Genomic DNA, 20,502 nt, shown 5'->3' with positions numbered 1-20,502 from the left:
GGGGGTGCATCAACTGTTTACAGCTGATACTACAGGATGGATACCTGACTGAACCCTGACGGCACCGGACGAGTCGTGCTCGGACAGATATTTAGAACTTGTGTTTGGGTTTGGTCAAATAGTGTCGTTTCCACGCAGCATTCTTCCTTTCCTGCTGCAGCAGCCACAGCTGATGTAGCAGCAGTGATCTGTGGTGGAGGAAGAATGGAGCAGAGGACAATTATAAAGGAATACCGTTCAAACATTCCTTTTTCTACACAATAACATGGATTATCTTTATCTTTGATACATGGATTATGTAAATAGATCCGATTGGTCTCTTGTATGCACTACGCCCCTGCTTATGTTTGACGTTTGCTCGTTACTCGTGCGCTGATCTGATATTGATATTAACAGTTGTTTATTAATAAAATCATAAAATCAAACATAATATGTCATTAATTTGAGAAGAAAACAAAGTTTTCGCTGTTGGGTTAGACAGACGAAAAAATGCGGCCCAATCTGTACTCCAACTGTGACACGGTTATTTATTTACTCGCCATTCATGTGACTGTTTAATGGAAGACCTGTGCACATGCTTCTGCGTACATCTATGGAACCAAACAGTAGTTTAGTCCACTGTGCTTGTCTTCTTTCAGTCTCCTAGCAGTCTTCTTCTCATTCTTCTTTAGTTCCGGTGTTGAGACGCCTCTCCAAGCCATCAAGAACGTGCACCAGCGTCATTTGACATCACCATCAGCGTCATTCGACGTCACGTCTGCAGAACTTTGCGGAGAAATGGGGCCCGGAACAGCAGTACAAAATATATCACATAATCTGTTCAAGGCAATAGGTAGAAATGTGTGTGGGCTCATTCTCGTTGGTTTAGAGAGCTTCATCACCCTTTAGCATGAAAAAAACTTAAAGAGGAAGAAGAAGTTGAAAAGGAATTAAGTGTTGGTTTAAAGAGAGATAATGACGCGCGATGCATGGTTGTTGTCTCATCCTGACACCCCTAATGGGTTTTAAATATTCTTTTGTTGCTTGAACTTATGAATTGGGTCAAGAGAGGCTTGGTTTGGCTCCAGCGCAGAGGGGCCCCGTCAGATATGATCTTCAGTGTGGCCGCGGCATACTTAGGCTGCGCTTTAACAACAATGGCCCTTCTGAAAGAGCCTGTAAACTTGTGCCTGAAACCCTGACCCCGGCAGTAAACAGTCCTTCCACCTGATGATGAATAGCAGAACAACACACACACACACACACACACACATGGTCAACATGGAAGCAAGCAGGCATTGAGACTTAAGTGTGTGTGTGTGTGCGTGTGTGTGTGCATGTGTGTTCCTCAAATATCTCTGCAGGATCAGGATCAGACTGACCTGAGAGTTTCAACATGGCTGCTGCTTGGTTGAAGGGTGTGCAACATAGGAATTTTTTGGACTCCCTACCCCCACGTCCCACCTCCTAAGTCGATGGACTTAGTGATGTCATCAGTCCTACAGTGTTGATGTCATCAGTTAGAATATTAGAACATTAGAACCTTGGTCCTTCCTCTACAATGATGACATCCCAGCTTCAAACACAACCTCATTTGGCCATCTATGAAAAAGCTACTTACCCTCCCACCTTTTTATGGCAATACATACGGGCACTGCACTAGTAAACTAAAACAAAGGTATTATTCTATCAATACATAAATGCTCCAATTTATTGTTTTGCCAAAGTTGTTGCCACTTTCTACTACTGATATTTCATTACACTATATTTCAGCTGCTCTTACACTGTGTTACACTACAGTTATACAAACTTGAGAACAAACAAAGCCCTCGAAAACTTGAAGGAGAAAATTTGATTCAAAAGTGATGCCAAATGTAGAAATCATGACGTTTCTTAACAGACATTGGGAAGAAACCTTCAACAGAGCCAGACCCAAAGGTGGGGACTAGTAGATCAAAAACTAACTGCTCCAATTAGAAAGTACAAAAGGGAATCTGTCTGCTATAAATCAGTTACTTTGAAGGCCAAACCATTAAATACATGATGAAAGCAAATGGTTTCGGAAAAGATGAATCGCCAAGTTGGAAAAACAGACACGTTATAGCACAAGTTGGGAGTACCTAAAAGGTTTTAGCCTGATTAACTCGGCGGCTTCATATCAGTGACTGAGTCTGGTTTAACTGCCGTAGGATTTGTTTCCCTTGTCAGTCTGGAGTCTGGAGCAAAACAAAGATACAGTCTCTACTGTGAGGTGGCAAGCAAATATTTTTGTGTTGAGGAAGTCTGTAGGGCAAGTGGACTTTAGTACCTCAAGTCCAAAATCATCTTTTTCAGTGATCGTCAACACAAAAGACCAAAGTCTCTGCATTCTGCCATAATATCAGGAGGTTGAGGTCCCTTATCCGAGGGACATGTCAAAAAATTATCCACAAATGCTACGAATGTGATCCCACCTGTGGAGTCCGTAGCAGCGTGTGTACATTCGTATCTCCCCGCGCTGATCCGTTTTTGTAGGTAACAGAGCTTGAAAGCATTCGGGGTGTAACCTCACTTTATTTTTCATCGTTTGAAGATGCCACAGCTGAAGAACAGGTCAAAGTCCAGGAGCAGACAGCAGCCGGCGCCCTCCACACTTGCAGATACTCCAGTTACTCCTGCACCTCTGGTCCATTGAGTTGGTCTATTCTGCATCATTTGTCACACTTGTAGTGCCACGTACAGTATTGGAATGAAGCGCAGCAGCGTGCACCCACTTTTGTGACAGAGTCACAGAGCCTGGGAAATGGTCACTGACCCGTTCCATTTATCATACCAAAATTTGAAATATGAGGCACTCTGTTATGAATATAGATACCAAGTGTTCAGAACATGTTGGAGCTCTGTGTAACCCCAGCATTACTAACTTATCATACAATATCTATTCACTCTTTTATCATTTGTCTGGATCAAGGACTCACATATTAAGGCAGTCTGTACCTTAGAGTGGTCCCAGTTCATTACATTGGTTTTGTAGGTTGATGTCATGTTGTGTAAGCTGGATATCAATCAATCAATCAATCAATCTTTTATTTGTATAGCGCCAAATCATAACCAATGGTATCTCAAGACACTTTACAGTAGAGCAGTCTTAAGGACGGACTCTTCATTTTATGGATACACACATATGCATATATATACGTATATACACATACATATGTATCCCACACCCAACATGAATTCATCATGGCGGCAAGGAAAACCTTCTGTTAAGCAGCAGGAACCTTGTGTGGATCCCATTCCTATGATGAACAGCAGCTACACATAAGAAATAAATACATAATTTTACCCAACAGCTTTTGCTCTAGCAACCTTAATGATTTGTAAATGTGAATACTGCAGTACTTGAAAGTATTGTTTGGTAACTTCAGAAGCCTTGCTCTCATTTATGAAAGCACACACTGGGTGCTGCTGGATCTTTGTTCTCATTGAGTGTTTTCAAGGCGAGCCTTACCACAGGGAACCTCCCGACTCTCAGTTTATTGAAAAGCGGCTGGCGGAAGCCCCCTCTGTATGCTTAGCCTGACCCGCTCACTGCTAATCCCTAAAGACAAATCCCACCTCAACATATTTATGTTTGGAAATCAACCTTTCTCTCCTGTCATGAGGAAAAGGAGGTAGTCTGTAATTATTAGAAAGTGCTCTTTTGTTCAGTTCTTGCTTGTTGGTGCAGGAATGAGTGCAGTAGCATGACATGGTCCCAATGGTTACGGCAGCTTACTTTGCCCGAAATCTGGTAATAATCGGCTGCAAAGGTTCAAATGTCTATATCAATGCTCATGGCCATGTAATGTCTTCCCACTGACATTATTATAATGTCTGTTATATTAGCATGTTAATGTAGTATTGAAACAAATTATTAAGAGGTTTTCTGCCGCTAACAAAAAACAAATAACATAATGTTTGAATTGCAGATTAATGATATGACCTGAAATCAGTTTGAGAAGGAAAAGCCTGCTTACATTGATTTTTGTTTATATCTGAATCAAAATTAAGTGTTGGACAGTATCAGCATATCGGCTATTGGCCAAAACACAAATATCGAACATCACTACACAGCACCATTAAGTCTAAAAACAATATATACAGCTAGAGAAGCTCTTGGCTTTGTTTTTTAAGTCCACATTAAGAATGCTATCAAAAAATGTAAGTCACTATGTGCAGTGTGTCCTGCCTAATCAGATAAAAGTAAACAGTAAAATCCAAGCAATTTATTAAGGCTCCATTATTTGTTTTCATGCAAATGATTTATGCAACCACTGTGAGCTTTTTAGAAGAGCATCGCAATTACAAGTAATGTAAGATGAAATGAGCTAGTGAAGGACTTTGTGTCTAGTTTTTTTGATCAGTGCTTTAGATATTATCAAATAGTCTAGTTTCATAGAAAGTCACTTGTTATCAGAGTTCATGAGTTGTCACGGAGGCTTTATTTCTCTGCTTTAATCCAGTATATGTAGCAAGGGGACCAGATGAAGAGCTAATTGACCCCTAAGTGTCAGTGCCACAGGGGGCAGGTTAAGGGCCCCATGTGCTGGATCACTGGCTAAGGAGTATCCGGTTGTTCCCCCAGGGATACAGGCTGGACTGAATGGAGAGGTGGCAGTGACATTGCTGTCAACCTTTTTTCCACAATGAAAATGGCAGTAATTTTGTCTTATTCTTATTCTCCACAGTTAGTGGACAGTATAACTTGTAAATGTTAACAGTGGCATTCTCTCTGCATGTCATGGGTTAGAAACGTGCCATGTATTGGGATTTCTACAAAAAGGTGTACATGTCCAAAAACCTGTAAAGGTTTTATAGATGGGATGCACAATACTACTCACTATAGCTCTCAGTTCATAATTCTCTCAATCCAACCTACTCACCACAGAATGCTGTTGACAGGTGTTAGTTTTTTAAATGTGAACAGCCTCAAACTCAGCCAATAGCTACATTAGATTGAAATAGCTGCGTTTCACCTAGAGGGGAGCCACTCTTACATTTTTACAACAAAATACGTAAAATTAAAATAATTTGAATAAAATGTTAAGAGTTGGACAACAATCAATCAACAACGCTACTTCATACTCAAATACATTTATTTTTTAGCGCCAAACAAAGAAAAGGCGACCGTTTGTGCGAGTTGTAAAGCTGAAGCTTTTGTATTTCACGTTTTCTTCTATTTTTATAAAGAAGTTACAGACACAGCTGAAAAAACAAATCCAATTGCAGGACTTTAATCAGCTGCTGAATGTCAAAAAATATTTCATTAAATTTTTTTGGGGGGGAGGGGGAGCATCTAATAGCAGTGCAGAGGAGAGTTGCTCTGTTGTGTGACATTCTAGCCATTAGCATTGACCCAAACACATCTTATCTTGCCTTACTCCTTCAACACTAATTTAAAGTCACTGTTATAAAGTGACATTAATGTTATGTGGTAGAACGATGATGGGGCCATCAAAGATGTGGTTGTGTGATCTGAGGGCCCCATTATCAACATTCATGTCAGCATTTAGAATAATGACCAATCTGAGCATTAGTACAGAGGACAACAAAGGATTTTGTGTGTTTTTATTATCGTTTGTATATTTTTCTGAATTTTTGTATATTTTTGTCATGTGTGTTTTGTAGATTTTTCTGTCATTTTGTGGATTTATTTTAAGGTACATTTTGTGCCTATACTATACATCTTGAGTCTTCATCTTTAAAAACTAAAGACCAAGTTTCAATTATTGGTGTCCAGATCAACTCAATTCTGAATTTCAAGTCAGATCAAATCTATCACAAAAACATCTTCATCTCCAGAGTGAAAGGTTTAATGACTCAGAAAGATCAGGAGAAACTGGTCCATGCTTTTATCTCCAGCAGACTGGACTATTGTAATGGTCTTCATCAAACATCTACAGCTGGTTCAGAACGCTGCAGCTCAGGTCTGAACCAGAACAAAGAGATCAGAACACAATACTCCAGTTTTAAAGTCTTTACACTGGCTCCCAGTCAGCCTCAGAGGAGACTGTAAAGTGCTGCTGCTGGTTATAAATGTGTGAATAGGTTTGGTCCAGAATACATCGGTGACATGTTAGTCAGGTATGAACCCAGCAGGTCTCTCAGATCTATGGACACAGGTCAGATAGTGGAGCCCAGAGCTCACAGTAAACATGGTGATGCTGCTTTTAGTTGTTATGCTGCAAAGAAGTGGAACAAACTGCAGCAGAGCTGAAGTCAGCATCACATGATTTTCTTGATTTTTAAACTGTTAAATGTTTTCTGTTGCATTTTTTTAATCATGTAAAGCACATTGAATTGCCCTGTGTATGAAATGTGCTATACTAATACATTTGCCTTGCCGATACTATGGGGACCGCACAAAATGATGGTAGACCAGGGCCACCAGTTGCCTATGTCTGTGTTAGGATGTATTCCCAGTTTGTGCCACGTCGAAAAGCAATAATAGTCTTTCCTATAGCCTAAACAACTCATTACTGACATTTTTACCCAATGATGACATGTTTGACTTGGTCGTTATGTCTGCAGTACATTAAAAAAGTGGACCTTGTGTCCTGTGTTCAGGTGTTAACAGTTTCAATGTGTGTTTGCACTTTGTATATTGTTCCACACTGCTGGTGTTTCTGCACCGTTACTCTGAACACGGGGCAGGTTGGAGGCGTCCATCCTTTAATGTTGGTAGCTCCCACGGGGGGGGGTGATATCTGGAAGAAGGTTTTTGGGTTGGAGACATTTTTAAAGGCCTGGGAGATTATTGTTAGAGAAAGACAAACTGCGGTTGTTGATACAATCACAACAATGGTTAGAGTTCAGGTTAGAGACGCTCTAGTTTAATTGAACTCTTTACGCTCTTAATGGTTAGCGATCGGCTAGCTAGCTATCACCAGTGGATGGAATCAGGCTAAAACAAACAGCAGTCACACTAGGTCGCCTAGGCAGAGGACATTGTTATCATTACTGAAGTAATAGTCCTGAGGGAGGTCTTTAGCCTGGGCTCAGCCGTGCTAATGCACACTGCTGCTAAGTGGAGAGCGTTTTCCTTTCCTTCTAATGGAAAGTAACAGGGGTCAGCGCTAATCACAGAGACACACAGTCGGGCCTCCACGTCCAAATACTTACAGCTTGTCTAAGCGCCGGTTGCCCCAGTAACCAGTGAGCGCAACATGGTGTGAACTTTATTAACACAAGCATCGCTCCCTCAACTTCCCACAGACATTTAATCTTTAAGGAACAACATGTTCAAGTGTTATCGTCCTTTAAAAGTTGTGTACATTGTCAGAGGTCAAGATCAAATGTTATTTTGCTACTAATGATTCCAAATGTTTAGCTTCCACTTTATCTAATACAGACTCTAAGAGATCCTCTTATAGTGGTGCACTCACTTCATTGCCAGCCCTGTGGAATGAAGCCTTTAAACCCTGGATTTAATTCAGCGTCATTTTCATCTTTCTGCTAATAAATATTAAGCAAACCTAAAAGGGAAAGTTCAGTTTGTTCTAACCCAGTGCCTCAAAATGTAAAGCTGCTGGGGTTGATAAATAACAGGCCTCATAGATCATTTCATCAGAAATATTTCTTCTGAAAAATGAGAGAACTCAGTTTTCCAGTTCTCATGACGACAGTCATTTCGTTGAAGGAACTTTTTCCAAATTTTCCTCAAATTATTCCAGGAAATTTCTCCAAATTCTCAAAGATCAGGAAAATTTAAGTGAAGATCCTGCAGGGATGGATATACTCTGATACTGTAACATTTATGTGTAGAAATGCAAACCAGGGCACATTAATATTGAATTTACTTTTCCCCACCTAAAGTCTGTGGCCCCTAAAATGAGTTTGACACCCCTGATCTAAACCTCAGCATAGACATAACGTTTCCTAATAGACCACACATTGACAGATAAGTGTTGTGGTTATTTTCTTTCGTTAAAAGCTAAACAGGTTCTGTGTGCGCGCTGACATGAACTTTGAATTCTTCTCACATTCTTTGTTTCCATTTCATTTGATGCACTTGAACGGGAAGAGGTTTCCTTTTGTTGAGGAATATTTCTACTTTCATCCAGATTAGCTGGTGCTCAGCTGTCTTTGTAGCAGCAGGACAGCACACGTCTGTTTAAGCCTCTCAATGCCTAAGTGTTGCTTTCTATGCAATGCAAAAAAGACGTTTTTAGTCAAGCCCAAGAAAACACACAGACGCACACACACGTTTGATTTAAGCAATAAAGGAAAGAAAAAAAAAGAGCCACACCAAAAGGAGTCAAAATATAAATAACAAGTCACTTTTAATGTGTTTTCTTTCTTTCGTTCACACTCACAATCAAGCTTAGTCTGATCACAGAGAGACGTTTGACATTCACCCAGAGCACGACACACACTGGTCAGTTTTATCAGACAAAAATAGAAATATATATATTTAGAATCTTGCCAACGTATTTGAATGTTGCAACAGAAGAGAGGAGTGTCCTTATTTACAGTGAAACACTGATATATTCACTCCTCACATCGTCCCGTTTGTACCCTGCTGTTTTTGTAGTCCTCTCTTCTTTTTTTTTTATATCCAACGAAAACCTTTTGAACAAAATGTGCAAATAAGACAGATTTGGACTCCTTCAGCGCTCAGTGCGAGTAGTCCAGGATCCTCCAGAGTGGAGACGAAGCACATGCTCCACCTCAGCCCATGTCCTCTTTGTGGCTTCCACTTTTCATTTTCAAGTAAAGTGCACTTCTAGCAAAACCACACGGCATGAGATCAGTCTCGTAGTTATTTTGCCACTGGATGAAAAAAAGGAAACCCCAACAGTCCACCGGCTGGAAAATATGGGAATGTCTGTTTAATGTTTAAAATATGAGGCGCAGCATCAAAGTCACACAAACTCCAGCTTCCCGTGCCCACTGTACATCCCCCAGTGCACCAGAGACAGGATTTTGTCATTGCCCAGGTCCGCCTGCCTCATCTTGTCACAGGTGAGGCAGCAGTTCTCGTGGCCCGTCACCGGCACCATGCACTCCAGGTCCAGCTTGGCCACGTGGCCCTTCTTGGTGTGGTGGCCGTGGAAGCTGTAGTGAAGCCGCGACAGCATCTGCTGCCGCTGGTCCTGCAGCCGCTTGTTCTCGCTGCGCAGCATCCTCAGGGCCAGCATGATGAGCAGAACCAGGATGAGGCCGCCGGCGATGGGTACGGCGATCACCGCCGCTCGGAACCAAACCTCTTTGGCCGAGGCCAGCTCCTGGACCCGAGTCACCAGGTTCCTGTTGTTGGTGTCTGGCTGGTATCTGCTATCTGCAGAAGCAGGGAGACAGAGTCGTTACTTAATCGTTCTGTGCCCTCTGGTCACGCTATGCAATTACAATTATACTCAACCAAGAAAAAAATACTGATTATTTAAAATATGTATATCTATATACATTTTTTTTTTTTTTTTATTGATATATATATATATCTAGGAGGAGGAGGAGGAAGAGGAAGAAGAAGTAGTTTCTAAAGCTTCAGAACTTTTCACTAAAAAGTCAAATACTTTCAGTGTAAATGTGAAGTTCAGCTCTCAGTCAATAAAGCATGACATAGATAAACGGGGGGGGGCATAGATAGTGGAGCCTCGGTTTGTACACGAGCCCAGAGAGGAGTGACATCACTACCACTGATATTTACCAAATCTATCATTTCTAATCACAGGCTAATGTGTGACAGTCTGTGATTTAAATACGTTTTCAGACGTTATAAAACCTGCACTCACTGAATTAGTGATTTATCCACTTAGAAGGATTTTTTCTGCCTCCTGCTGATGTTTGTGTTTATTCTGAACAGTAAACCTCTTTCATTTATTATCAACTATGTGACTTGGATAACATTAGACATTTTTTTAATTGTAAGGATTCTTTCAAACAAGATGTAATTATTTATTCTTGTATTTTATGGACTTTATTTAAGTAAAACAAACTCTACAACCTACAGGCAGGTTAGCTCCAGCTTTTTAAAGTGACTTATTTATTTACACTCTTTGTTTACTATTAAGTGAGTGGTTGTCTGTCTGTGTTGCCCTGTGGTGGACTGGCGCCCTGTCCAGGGTGTACCCCCGCCCAGCACCCAATGAGAGCCGGAGATTGGCACCGGCAGACCCCCGCAACCCTAAACAGGAATAAGTGGGTCTGAAAATGAATGAATGAATGAATGTTTACTGTTACTACTCTGTTCAAGACAACTTACACTTAAGTTTGTGATATTTATTTCATTCATGATTTTATTGTGATTTCATTTACATTTCATAAACTATAAATACATGTTTTATGTCATTGTTTTAATTCCTCTGTAAAACATGCTGTAACAGAACAACAGGGACACGTTCACACTAGGGGTGGGAACCTCTGGGTAACTCACGATACGATACGCGATGCAAAGCTCACGATAACAATTATCTCACGATGTGACGATACTGTGATTAATGATATTTTGGTCAGAAATCAATCTACAATAATCAATGACATAACAAGAAAAAAATAAGATTAAGTGAAAAAATTATTTTATTTTATATCTCTGAAAGACAATAAATTGAAAAAGTGTCCTATGAACAGTGACACTATTTTAGTGCAACATCTATACTATAATTCAAGGGAGGTCTGTGTGGATGTGGAGCAAATATCTCCCCGACGCGGTGCCAGTTCGACCTGAAACTTGGTCAACGAGTTCCAGAAACCCCGAGTGTGTGTATCTGTTATTTTGGAGTAATTTGGTCATTTCAAAATGTTTATTTTAATTTCATTTAACTTCTGGACGGCCCCGAAATGAAACCTATTCAACTTTTGACCTCAGGGTGTGAGGTCAAGAGTAAGAGCAAGAGTCACGTGTGCGGACAGAGCCAATCGCTGCGCACATAGCTAAGCAGCTGTAAACATACGAGCAATAGAGAAGAAGATAGTTTAGACCGAGACACGGAGCTCTCTGAATAGATCGTTTGAAACAGCCACTGGTGAGTCTTTTAGAGACACGGCTGTTTTTTCGCGGTGTGTGTTTGAGAACCAACGGAGGAGATTAGAGTCTCAGGTAGAGAGTCTCTCTCACACACACACACACACACATCGATCAGGTGTGCTTCACTATCGATCACCGTATATGAGTGTTGAGCAAATAAATGACCACCATTTAGTAGTGTTACGCTCTGAGTCAGATCTAAGTGTTTACATGTTACATAGTGAAGGTCATCTGATGATTACTGCAGCTTCACTAACGACACACCTGCCACTACATCTAACTACTGACAATAGAGAAGTTTAGTGAAAGTTAGGCAGGTACACGTGGATGGACTGGTGCGTATGAATTTAGAATGGATTCCCTCCCTCCGCCCCCAAAACACACACCAAACAACAAAAATATGAAAATGACTTAAAATACACAAAACAAAATATTTAAACAAAAAATACACAAAACAAAATATTTAAACAAAAAATACACAAAAGACAACAGAAATTCAAAAAACTACTCTAAAAAAAGATAGAAAATGACTAAAGGATCACACTACAAATGCAACAAAAAACAATAATTATACAAAAAAATGCACAAATGACGTAAAACAAAAAAACTATACAATATTCATACAGGAAATACACAACATAACAACAGAAATGCACAAAAATATACAAAAGGCTCCAAAAACACATGAAATGACTCCAAAAAACATATATTACAGAAAAATACACCAAACAACAACAAAAATATGAAAATGACTCAATACACACAAAACTAAATATTTATACAAAAAATACACTAAAATGACAACAAAACTACACTAAAAAAACCACCAAATGACTCCAGAATAACACAATGGCAACAACAAACAATAATTAAAACAAAAAAATATAAAAATGAGTAAAAAAAACCAACACATTCATCATACGCATGTCTCATAGAATTAAACCAGGGAAATTGCACACGTTATTTTACTTTGCATCTGCAAATATACCCCTTAATAATGCTACAGAGTATGTTATTATTATGCCCGTAATTGATAACTCTCCTTAAGCGCCCACTATATGAATGCATACTTCCGACGGGCACTGTACTAGTTTCTGTAAATAGGTGTCAACATATCAATGTAAATGAATAAGTATCTCCAATAGTGCTTTATGTAAACAATAAATAGGGTTTTTCTTACCAGTGACACCATTATAGTGCAATATTCCAGTAAACAATATATTGGTTCCTTCAACAAACAGTGAGAACATTTCTGTGAAGACGTACCTGCACATTTTAATGAAAAAGCAGAAAACGTTTTGAAAAAAAATTAAAATTTGATTAATGATCGTGCGGAAAAAAAATATGGCGATATATCGCCGTATTGAGATATCGTCACACTAAGCATGTGTGCTAATAGTCAACTGAGCGAAAAAATAATTGATAGATTAGTGAACTACAAAAATAATAATTAGCTGCAGCTCTATACATATATTTTATTTGCTAGTCACAAATGCAAAAAAGACATACTCAGCAAACTTCCATGATTTAGGATCATCTACACGTCACGTAAACATGCTGATGTTCTTGGATTAAAGCATATATAAAGCATTGGACTTTAACAAATACACTTGGTTTACAGACTGTTTTTTAGGCTGCACTTTTCTTTTAATCTTTTTAAGTGTTCAAATAATATATTTAACAGTTCCCTTGAAATGATTATTTGTTATTAAATGCTACAGTTCTGTGGCAATTGACAACTCTTTGGTTGACGAATAACCTTTTGAATAATCGTGATGACTTATGACTAAAATAATGGTGATTATAATTTTTTGTCTATAATCGAGCAGCCGTACCCTCAGGCTGACTCAGCATCCAGCAGCTCCGACAGAGGTTTGATGAGATCTCAGCAAAAATAACCACAGGAGAAACAGACGAGACAAACAGAGACGAGGGTCAGTGGTGGTAAAAACAAATGTTAGAATGGAGTGAGCTACTAAACCATCCTCTCCTGCTCTGTGAGCACACATCATAAAGACATGGGAATGCTCAAACTATGAGGTGCATTCTTACTCAGTGGGAAAATTACATAGTGAGCACATACAAACTGAAGAATACATCTGTTCTCCTTCAAAGAGCTTAAAGGTAACCAGGCTGCTCACCTCACCCCCCCCCCCCCCCCCCCCCCGTCTGGTAAGACTTTATTTTAATTAAAAACATCAAGATTTATATCATATCGCCATTTTAAGAAAAAATATTGCAATATGAGTTTTGGTCCATATCACCCAGCCCTAAATGCTCCTGAAACTAAAAACGAGGAAACAAACACTTCCAAAGATCTGCATCAAAAAGCCTGAACGTGTCTTTTTACCTGTTGCATCCCTGGTGTGAGCCAGGTCATACAGGCCTCTGTAGTTGCACATGTCGTCATGGCAACACTCCAGCGTGGCTCCGGCGAGCGCGTCCACAGCTGTCCGCCCGCTGCAGACGTCCACCGTGTTCACGGTGGGGTCGAGGCAGCCATGGGTGAGGGGGGAGTTGACGTTGAGGGGGTCCAGCACTTTAGTGAAGCAGGCGTTCAGTTCAGATTTGCACATGTATCCAGTGGCCACGCAGTGCGGCGCGTCACAGTAACACCTGATTTCACCTGGAGACCAACGACAAGCTTGTGTTAGTTTAGTATTTTACACTTTCAATGAAATCTTATTTTGAAAAGAACAGTTTAACAAAACTTTATGAAACACAACTTAGGTTTTAAGGCACTGTCATCAATAGTGGATGTTATCAGTTCAATACTGCACCAATAGTTTATCAATATCAGGGAACAAAACCTATTGCATCCAATGGCTTTGAATGATAACCTGCCATTTCTGTTGTATTTTTGAGGACTGGCCACTAGGGGGACCACATTATTTTGATCCAATACAAAAACATTTGTTTTAACAAGCAAAGAAGAAAATAAAATCTGTCTTACAATTTAATTTTAGTTTTTTGTGGTAAGGGAATAAGAAAACAATCTATTCTGCAATATATTGCTATATTTTCACCATGTGATAATTCTATTGATCAAAAAAATGTCCAAATATTTTTTTATCATCATGTGTTTTTTTAAAGATAAATCCATTGAATTGCGCTAACATATGAATAGCACATAAACACCTGGTCACTTGGTGTCAGTGAACCACATCAGACCAGGTTAAACTACCTCACTGCTGCACTTTATGTATGTGGTTACTTTTTAAAAATTATAATTTAAGAACTTAACAGAATCAGAATCTGTTGTAAAAACTAAAGTTAAACTTAAAAAAAAAAAAGAAAAAACATGTAATTTGACCCTTTTTAAACATACCACTTGTTTTTTATATTGGTACATAAATCACAGTTACTTATCATTTGCGAGTTCAAAAAAAATTGATAAATTGTATTTCATACCATTTTGTACTTGTAAAGTTGATATTTGTTATCACTGATATTAATAACACAATGTATATCACAATGTATATCGCAATGTATATCGTATTGTTTAGAATTAGGTTATATCATATCATGACAAACAAATCATGAATCGTATCATCAGATTCATGGAATGTACATCCCTACTATGTGGAAAAAATATCGGTACTCAGGATCTAAAGTGGTATCGGGGCGTCTCTACTTATTGCATGTTTTAATATGAGTTAAACATAACTTATTAAAGTGCTGGAGATGATATTTTTTCTCAGATAAAGACAGTGTAGCCCTTATAGATCAATAAATAAAAGGTTATTTGCTGACAAACAAACGTAGAAGATTAAAAATTGCCACTTGAAAGTTTTTTTTCTTCTCCACTGTAAACAATTGTTTTGTTGATAAGTTTCACATGTTGCATTGTGGGATGATGAGTCCTATTGACGGATGCATACAAGTATTTTTACTTCATTCCTGATCAAAACAGACGCTGGACGGATAACATTCGTTTGGTGGTAAATGATGTTGATCCATGAGGTCTACACTGTGTCTTTATCTGAAAATGTTCGTCTTCAGCGACTTTAAATAAGAGTTTAATGCACATAAACGCGTCCTTGTTGTTTTCCACGTTGCCAGCTCATCACGTTGCCTTTAAGGTCGTTTCTTGCTCCTATTCATTCACCCTCTCATTGAGCAGCTCCAAATGTAAAATGGTCCCTGTTGTCTAGTTTTTAAAACAGGAAGTGTGTAGCTTATAATTAGTGGGTTTGTTTGCCAATGTCAATTTCTTTCAACCCAAATGGAAACTTGTAAATGAAGACGTGGAGGAGTGGGGGTGGAGGGGGTGTATGAGTTTCCTTTTTCTCCTTCGCTAAATCTTGCACGCAAAGCTTTACTTGTGGTCAGGCGTGCCTGGGGGCCGGGGTGTGGTGGGGAGGGAGAGGGGGCCGCCATCTAAAGAGCTCCAAGCAAACCTTATCATTACAGCTGCCTGCTTCTTACACGGGCCCACTCATTACTTCATCCACAGACGCTTTTTCAAAACACAAATCTGGGCTGGAGACCTGCCCAAACAAAACAAATGCATGACTGTGGAAGAACTTATATTTACACGTCTGGCTGTCCTCACATCCTCTGGGTTGTCATTCAAGAAAAAGACAGAAAAAGATTGTTTTTAAGTGTTGGACTCAGCAACACAAAGAGCTTTAGGTTTTCATGTGACTGATCTGATGAAGCTGGAAAATGTGGTGGGTGCAGAACATTCATCAGATCAGTGTTTGGCCTGTGAATGATTGGAGCAGCAGGGCCCGGGCAGGTCATTTGGAGAATATTTCATTAGAAAGGAGAGGCCCCTTTGTGGGCTGAGGGGGAAGGGGGGGGGAGCTTTCCAACCCTCCTCAGTGCTCTGTGAATAGCAGCTTGGAAACAGCAGGCAAATGAAACCTGTGAGTTTAACTCCTACTCCCATAGTGGGTTTAGATCTAAGCAGGTAACACCTCACACAGGTGGCTATGGTGGAGTGTCTTTAATAGACGGTCGTGTAGATGAACTGAACCCTTAGGAACAGTTGAGCTTCTCACCACACTGTAGGGTGGTCATTTAATATCTACATTTAGCAGAAGACCCTCTGCTAAAGTTATAAAGAAGTATTTTAAAGCACAAGAAAACTGTGGACGGCAGAGGTCACACCCGCTAGGGGTGTGCACTGCCATTAACCTGACGATACGATACATCACAATATCAATAATTACAAATTTCACCGTTACAAGAAAAAACTGATATGAAATGAATAGGGGTGTCCCGATCCGATGTTGATATCGCATCGGTCCGATATCAGCCAGAAAATAAATATCGGATTTAATCAGACCATCTAAAATCTCTGATACAACAAATTGTTTTCTTGGATTTATTTTATTTTATTCAATCATAGAATATTCTTATTCTAAAAGGTTAATTATATGAAATCCATTGGTTTATAATAAATGGGTCTTTTTTTTTTTAATAATCAAGTCTTTTCTAACGTTCCACACTACAAAATAAGTTATAAAGTATGTATGATTTGTCCCGATATCGTATCGGACAATAGTCAAGGCAGCAATATCGACATCGTATCGGAAGTGAAAAAGTTGTATCGGGAATAAAAATAAAATAAGTTTCATTTTTATTTCTTTAACTTGCGAGAACAGTTTAATAGGAACTAACTGTAATTCAAGTGTAAAATAAGTGGTATGTTTATCAAACTGTCAAATTGATTTATTTTTTTTTAAGTTTAACTTTTGCTTCTACAACAGATTCAGATTCTACCACATACATCTATAAAAGTGCACAGTGTGTTTTATGTATAAAGTCTGATCTATTTCCAAGCTAAAATGCATTAACTGACACCTAGTGAATGGGCGTTTACATGCTATACATGTTAGCACAATTTCATCCTTTTTTTGTTTTGTTAAAAACATGATTTAAAAAAAATAAATTTGGACATTTTTTGGATCGATACGATAATGGTGCAGTGAAATATTGCGATATATCACTGAATCATTGTTTTTTTCTTACACCCTTAGTTACTACAGTGATGTAGATTATAATTAATCCCTTTGGACCAGTTTAGCTTCTGACCACACTGTGGGGTGGCACTGGTGCAGCAGTGTTGTGAGACCCTCTGCTAAAGTTTAAAAAAAAAGGATTTAAAGCACTAGAAAACTGGACGACAGTGGTCACGCCCACTCTAAACGTAAGTTAAACTGACCAGTTCAGACTGGTGCTTTTTAATGAACTACTGAAATAAATAACGCTACAAATACTGAAACATACCATCAAATATCTGATCGTGCTTCTTTCTGCTGATAAGCTTTTATGCAGATGCTGATGTCATGTTCCAGCAGGACTTGGCACTGAGCCATAACTAAAGGTACCAAACTCTGGTTCAATGACCGTGATGTTGTTACTGAGCAGTAAACTAGTCTGACCTGAAGCCCAATGAGTATGGAACAGGGTACACCACACCCAACACTGCACGGGAACTTAAATCTGATATCAAAGCAACATGGGCTTTCATTCAAGCTTTAGAAAAATAAAAGATCTGACACTGGGTTTGCATTATAACAAATAAAGTCTTGAAATATGTCACTATTTCTAATAAATATGCAAAATGAGTTTCACTTTCTGAAATTGTTGACAAGAAACACTGAACTCTTTCACAATACTATCATTATTTTGTAATTATTGATAACAGACGATGATGCTGTAAATAAAGACGCTGACGTCACAATGTCACAGAGTTTGAATTTGGCCTTTGTTAAAATGGACAATAATATTAAATTAAATTCCAACTTCATTTAAAGCTCATTGGGTTACATTTGTTATTTATCTTAAAGTTTATTTTTGAAAATATTCTTTTTGAGGGTATTGTGTTTTTCAAAATACATGACTTTATATTTTACTACAGCTAAAGTGTCTATTTAACAAAACATATGAATTGTTACAGTTTTATGTTAATTATTATCTTATTAATATTATTAATAAATGTTTTAAACGATAAAATGATTGAAATAATGTAACAAATGTTTCTTAAATCAGCCTGACTTTAGACTCAGTGACTTTTGTCTTTATTTAATTTAAAGTTATTGAGCTTTAACCTGTTTATTGTACAGTAAGTGTATGTGTGTGTGTGTGTGTGTACATACACAAAGAGGGTCATATCACCTCATTGATGAGCTTTTGCTTGTTAAACTGTCAGTGGACTTGATTTAATTATTTATAATATGAGTGAAAGGAAGAGATCAACCACTACCATGTTGATGTTTGAACAGTAGTTTTAAAAGAATAGCGATGATGATGTAGAATAGCACATATTTACAATTGTTTATTTTTTCTACACAAACTGGCAGATCTTTGTCTATTGGCTCCCATAGTCAATATGTGGTCTGAGTCACACTACAGTAACAGGCAGCCTAGGGGCCACTATGTGGTTCCCAGAGTAACTGTACAATATGACAATATTCAAAAATACTAAAACAGGCACAGAAGTACAGCAAAAAAATATTATCATAATTAATATAATGGACTTTATACATCTTTTTTATTGTATTATTACAAGAGTGTCCTGGGTAATAAAACAAACAAATTGATCTCAACACAAAAACATAAATGCACTGAAGAACTCCAATAAACACACAAATAAAAGTGATGTCCCGATACAACTTTTACACTTCCAATACGATACCGATATTGCAGTCTTGCATACGATATCAGCACGAATCAAACATACTAATATTACTTATTCTGTAGAGTGGAATGTTAGAAAAAGCTTGATCAAGTGATGTTACAAACAAGAGAAAAATAGTCAATAATTCAAGTTCACCTCAGTTATTTTTTAGATGCAGTTTGATAAAATCCGATATTCGTTTTCTGGCTGATATGGGATTGATATCAATATCGGATCGGGACACCCCTACAAAAAAAAACTATTAAAAAAAAAAACAGAAAGTGACTCCAAAAGAACACGATTTAACAAAAATGACAAAATATACAAAATGACTCCAAAAACAAAAACAACAAAAAAAAAACTGACAATATGACTCCGAAAACACACAAAACAACAAAAATGAGAAAGTATACAAAGCGACAACAAAAACACACAAAACTCGGTTCTTTGCTGTATTTTTGCTCAGATTTGGTCACTATTATGAATATGTGGCCCTCAGATCGGATAGAATCACACTTTAATGATCTTTGCTGTGATAAAAGTTCTCATCCCTGCTTTAGAACGAACACACACACACACACACACACACACACACACACACACACACACACACACACACACACACACACACACACACACACACACACACACACACACACACACACACACACACACACTACCTTTAGTGAGAAGGACGGCCATGGCACAGAGCTCCAGTTGCAGCCACACAGACATGTAAGTGGACAGTCGATCCATTGACACACTCGTACTCGGTCCCGGTAGATCCAGCACTCTCACAGGAGAAGAAGCTTCTCATGAGGCCGCAGAAGGAGCTCAGAAAGCATCCAGGAGCAGGAGCGAGTCCCTCCGGCACTAAACAGTTCAAAGACGCCCCGACATTACCGAACACCGCTAAAAGCCACGCTGCCTTTTGCGCTTAAACCTCGGAAGAAAAGGCGAAAAAAGTGGGTGCTGTCCTTATAAAAAGTTGTAAAATGAAATAAACATGATGTCCTTTGTCTGTGCGGACACCGGTAGCTGTTCACACATCACGGTAATGTGTAGAAAGAGCAAAGAGAAGCTCACACTGAGTCAGCACAGACTCTGATCAGCAGCACGACTAATACTGAGCTGGACAAACTCCGCCCACCACCCACATCAGCACGAGGGCGGAGCTGGACTTTTCAAAATAAGACAATTATTGGAGAGAAAAAAAGTCATAATGCTACCAATATATTGATATGATTGGCCAGTTTCTTATTTAGATTACAAATAATACTATCTCAGATCAAAGTTATGAACTAACAAGAAACATTTAATGATTTATTTATTTCAATCACATTTGAATCATCTCCACTTTTACACAAAACCATAGCCCCTCTAAATGTATTTTTCAGAGTAATCCTTTATTCATGTGTGCACATTACACACTTTGTTATTATCAATAAAAATTATTCTGATATTTGTATAAAGGTTTTTTTCTTTTCTTTCTTATCTCTTTTGTTGTTGATATTATTTCCCAAACTATGCTCTTGTGATGTCTTGCAATTTTTATATATCTTGTTTTTTTTCATCACAAAATAGTGCGATCAAACAAATTGTAAATAATTATGAAGGGGGGAAACAAGAATAGCAATTTTTAAAACATGGGAATAGAAATCATAGCCTATCTTCAGATGAAAAAAAGATAACATGAATATGATACAAACCAAAAACAAAAAATATATATCACAGTAAAAAAAAAAAGGTCTAAAGAAGTGGTTTAAAACTAATTTAACTGAAGCTGTAACCCACCATCGCCCTTTAGAAATAGTTAGATTAAAATGTTTTGAAGTTATACTAAAAAAAATTATGGTGGATTTTGCTGCGAAAAGTCGATCTTTATAAATGAACACCAATTACAAAA

The 20,502-nt window shown here is 38.4% G+C and overlaps 1 protein-coding gene across 1 annotated transcript; it reads right to left on the bottom strand.

The window, feature by feature from the left end:
* Positions 1-8,257: 8,257 nt before the first annotated feature.
* Positions 8,258-19,704, bottom strand: bambia (BMP and activin membrane-bound inhibitor (Xenopus laevis) homolog a). Its single transcript, XM_028477270.1, has 3 exons — positions 19,277-19,704; positions 13,317-13,592; positions 8,258-9,280 (listed from the first exon to the last, which is right to left on the bottom strand). The coding sequence occupies exons 1-3, from the start codon at positions 19,350-19,352 to the stop codon at positions 8,865-8,867; spliced, it is 768 nt and encodes a 255-aa protein (XP_028333071.1). The 5' UTR covers positions 19,353-19,704; the 3' UTR covers positions 8,258-8,864.
* Between the last annotated feature and the right edge of the window lie 798 nt (positions 19,705-20,502).

Source organism: Gouania willdenowi, chromosome 20, assembly GCF_900634775.1.
Source record: "Gouania willdenowi chromosome 20, fGouWil2.1, whole genome shotgun sequence".
Taxonomy (NCBI): Eukaryota; Metazoa; Chordata; class Actinopteri; order Blenniiformes; family Gobiesocidae; genus Gouania; species Gouania willdenowi.
The sequence above is the reverse complement of the archived record's forward strand: the minus strand, read 5'-3'. Positions and strand labels throughout refer to the sequence as shown.

Coding starts and splice junctions, on each gene's coding strand:
- bambia (XM_028477270.1), bottom strand. CDS start 19,352: ATGGATCGACTGTCCACTTACATGTCTGTGTGGCTGCAACTGGAGCTC. Junction 13,593..19,276: donor GGCCGTCCTTCTCACTAAAG/GTAGTGTGTGTG, acceptor GTTGGTCTCCAG/GTGAAATCAGGTGTTACTGT. Junction 9,281..13,316: donor TCACACCAGGGATGCAACAG/GTAAAAAGACAC, acceptor CTGCTTCTGCAG/ATAGCAGATACCAGCCAGAC.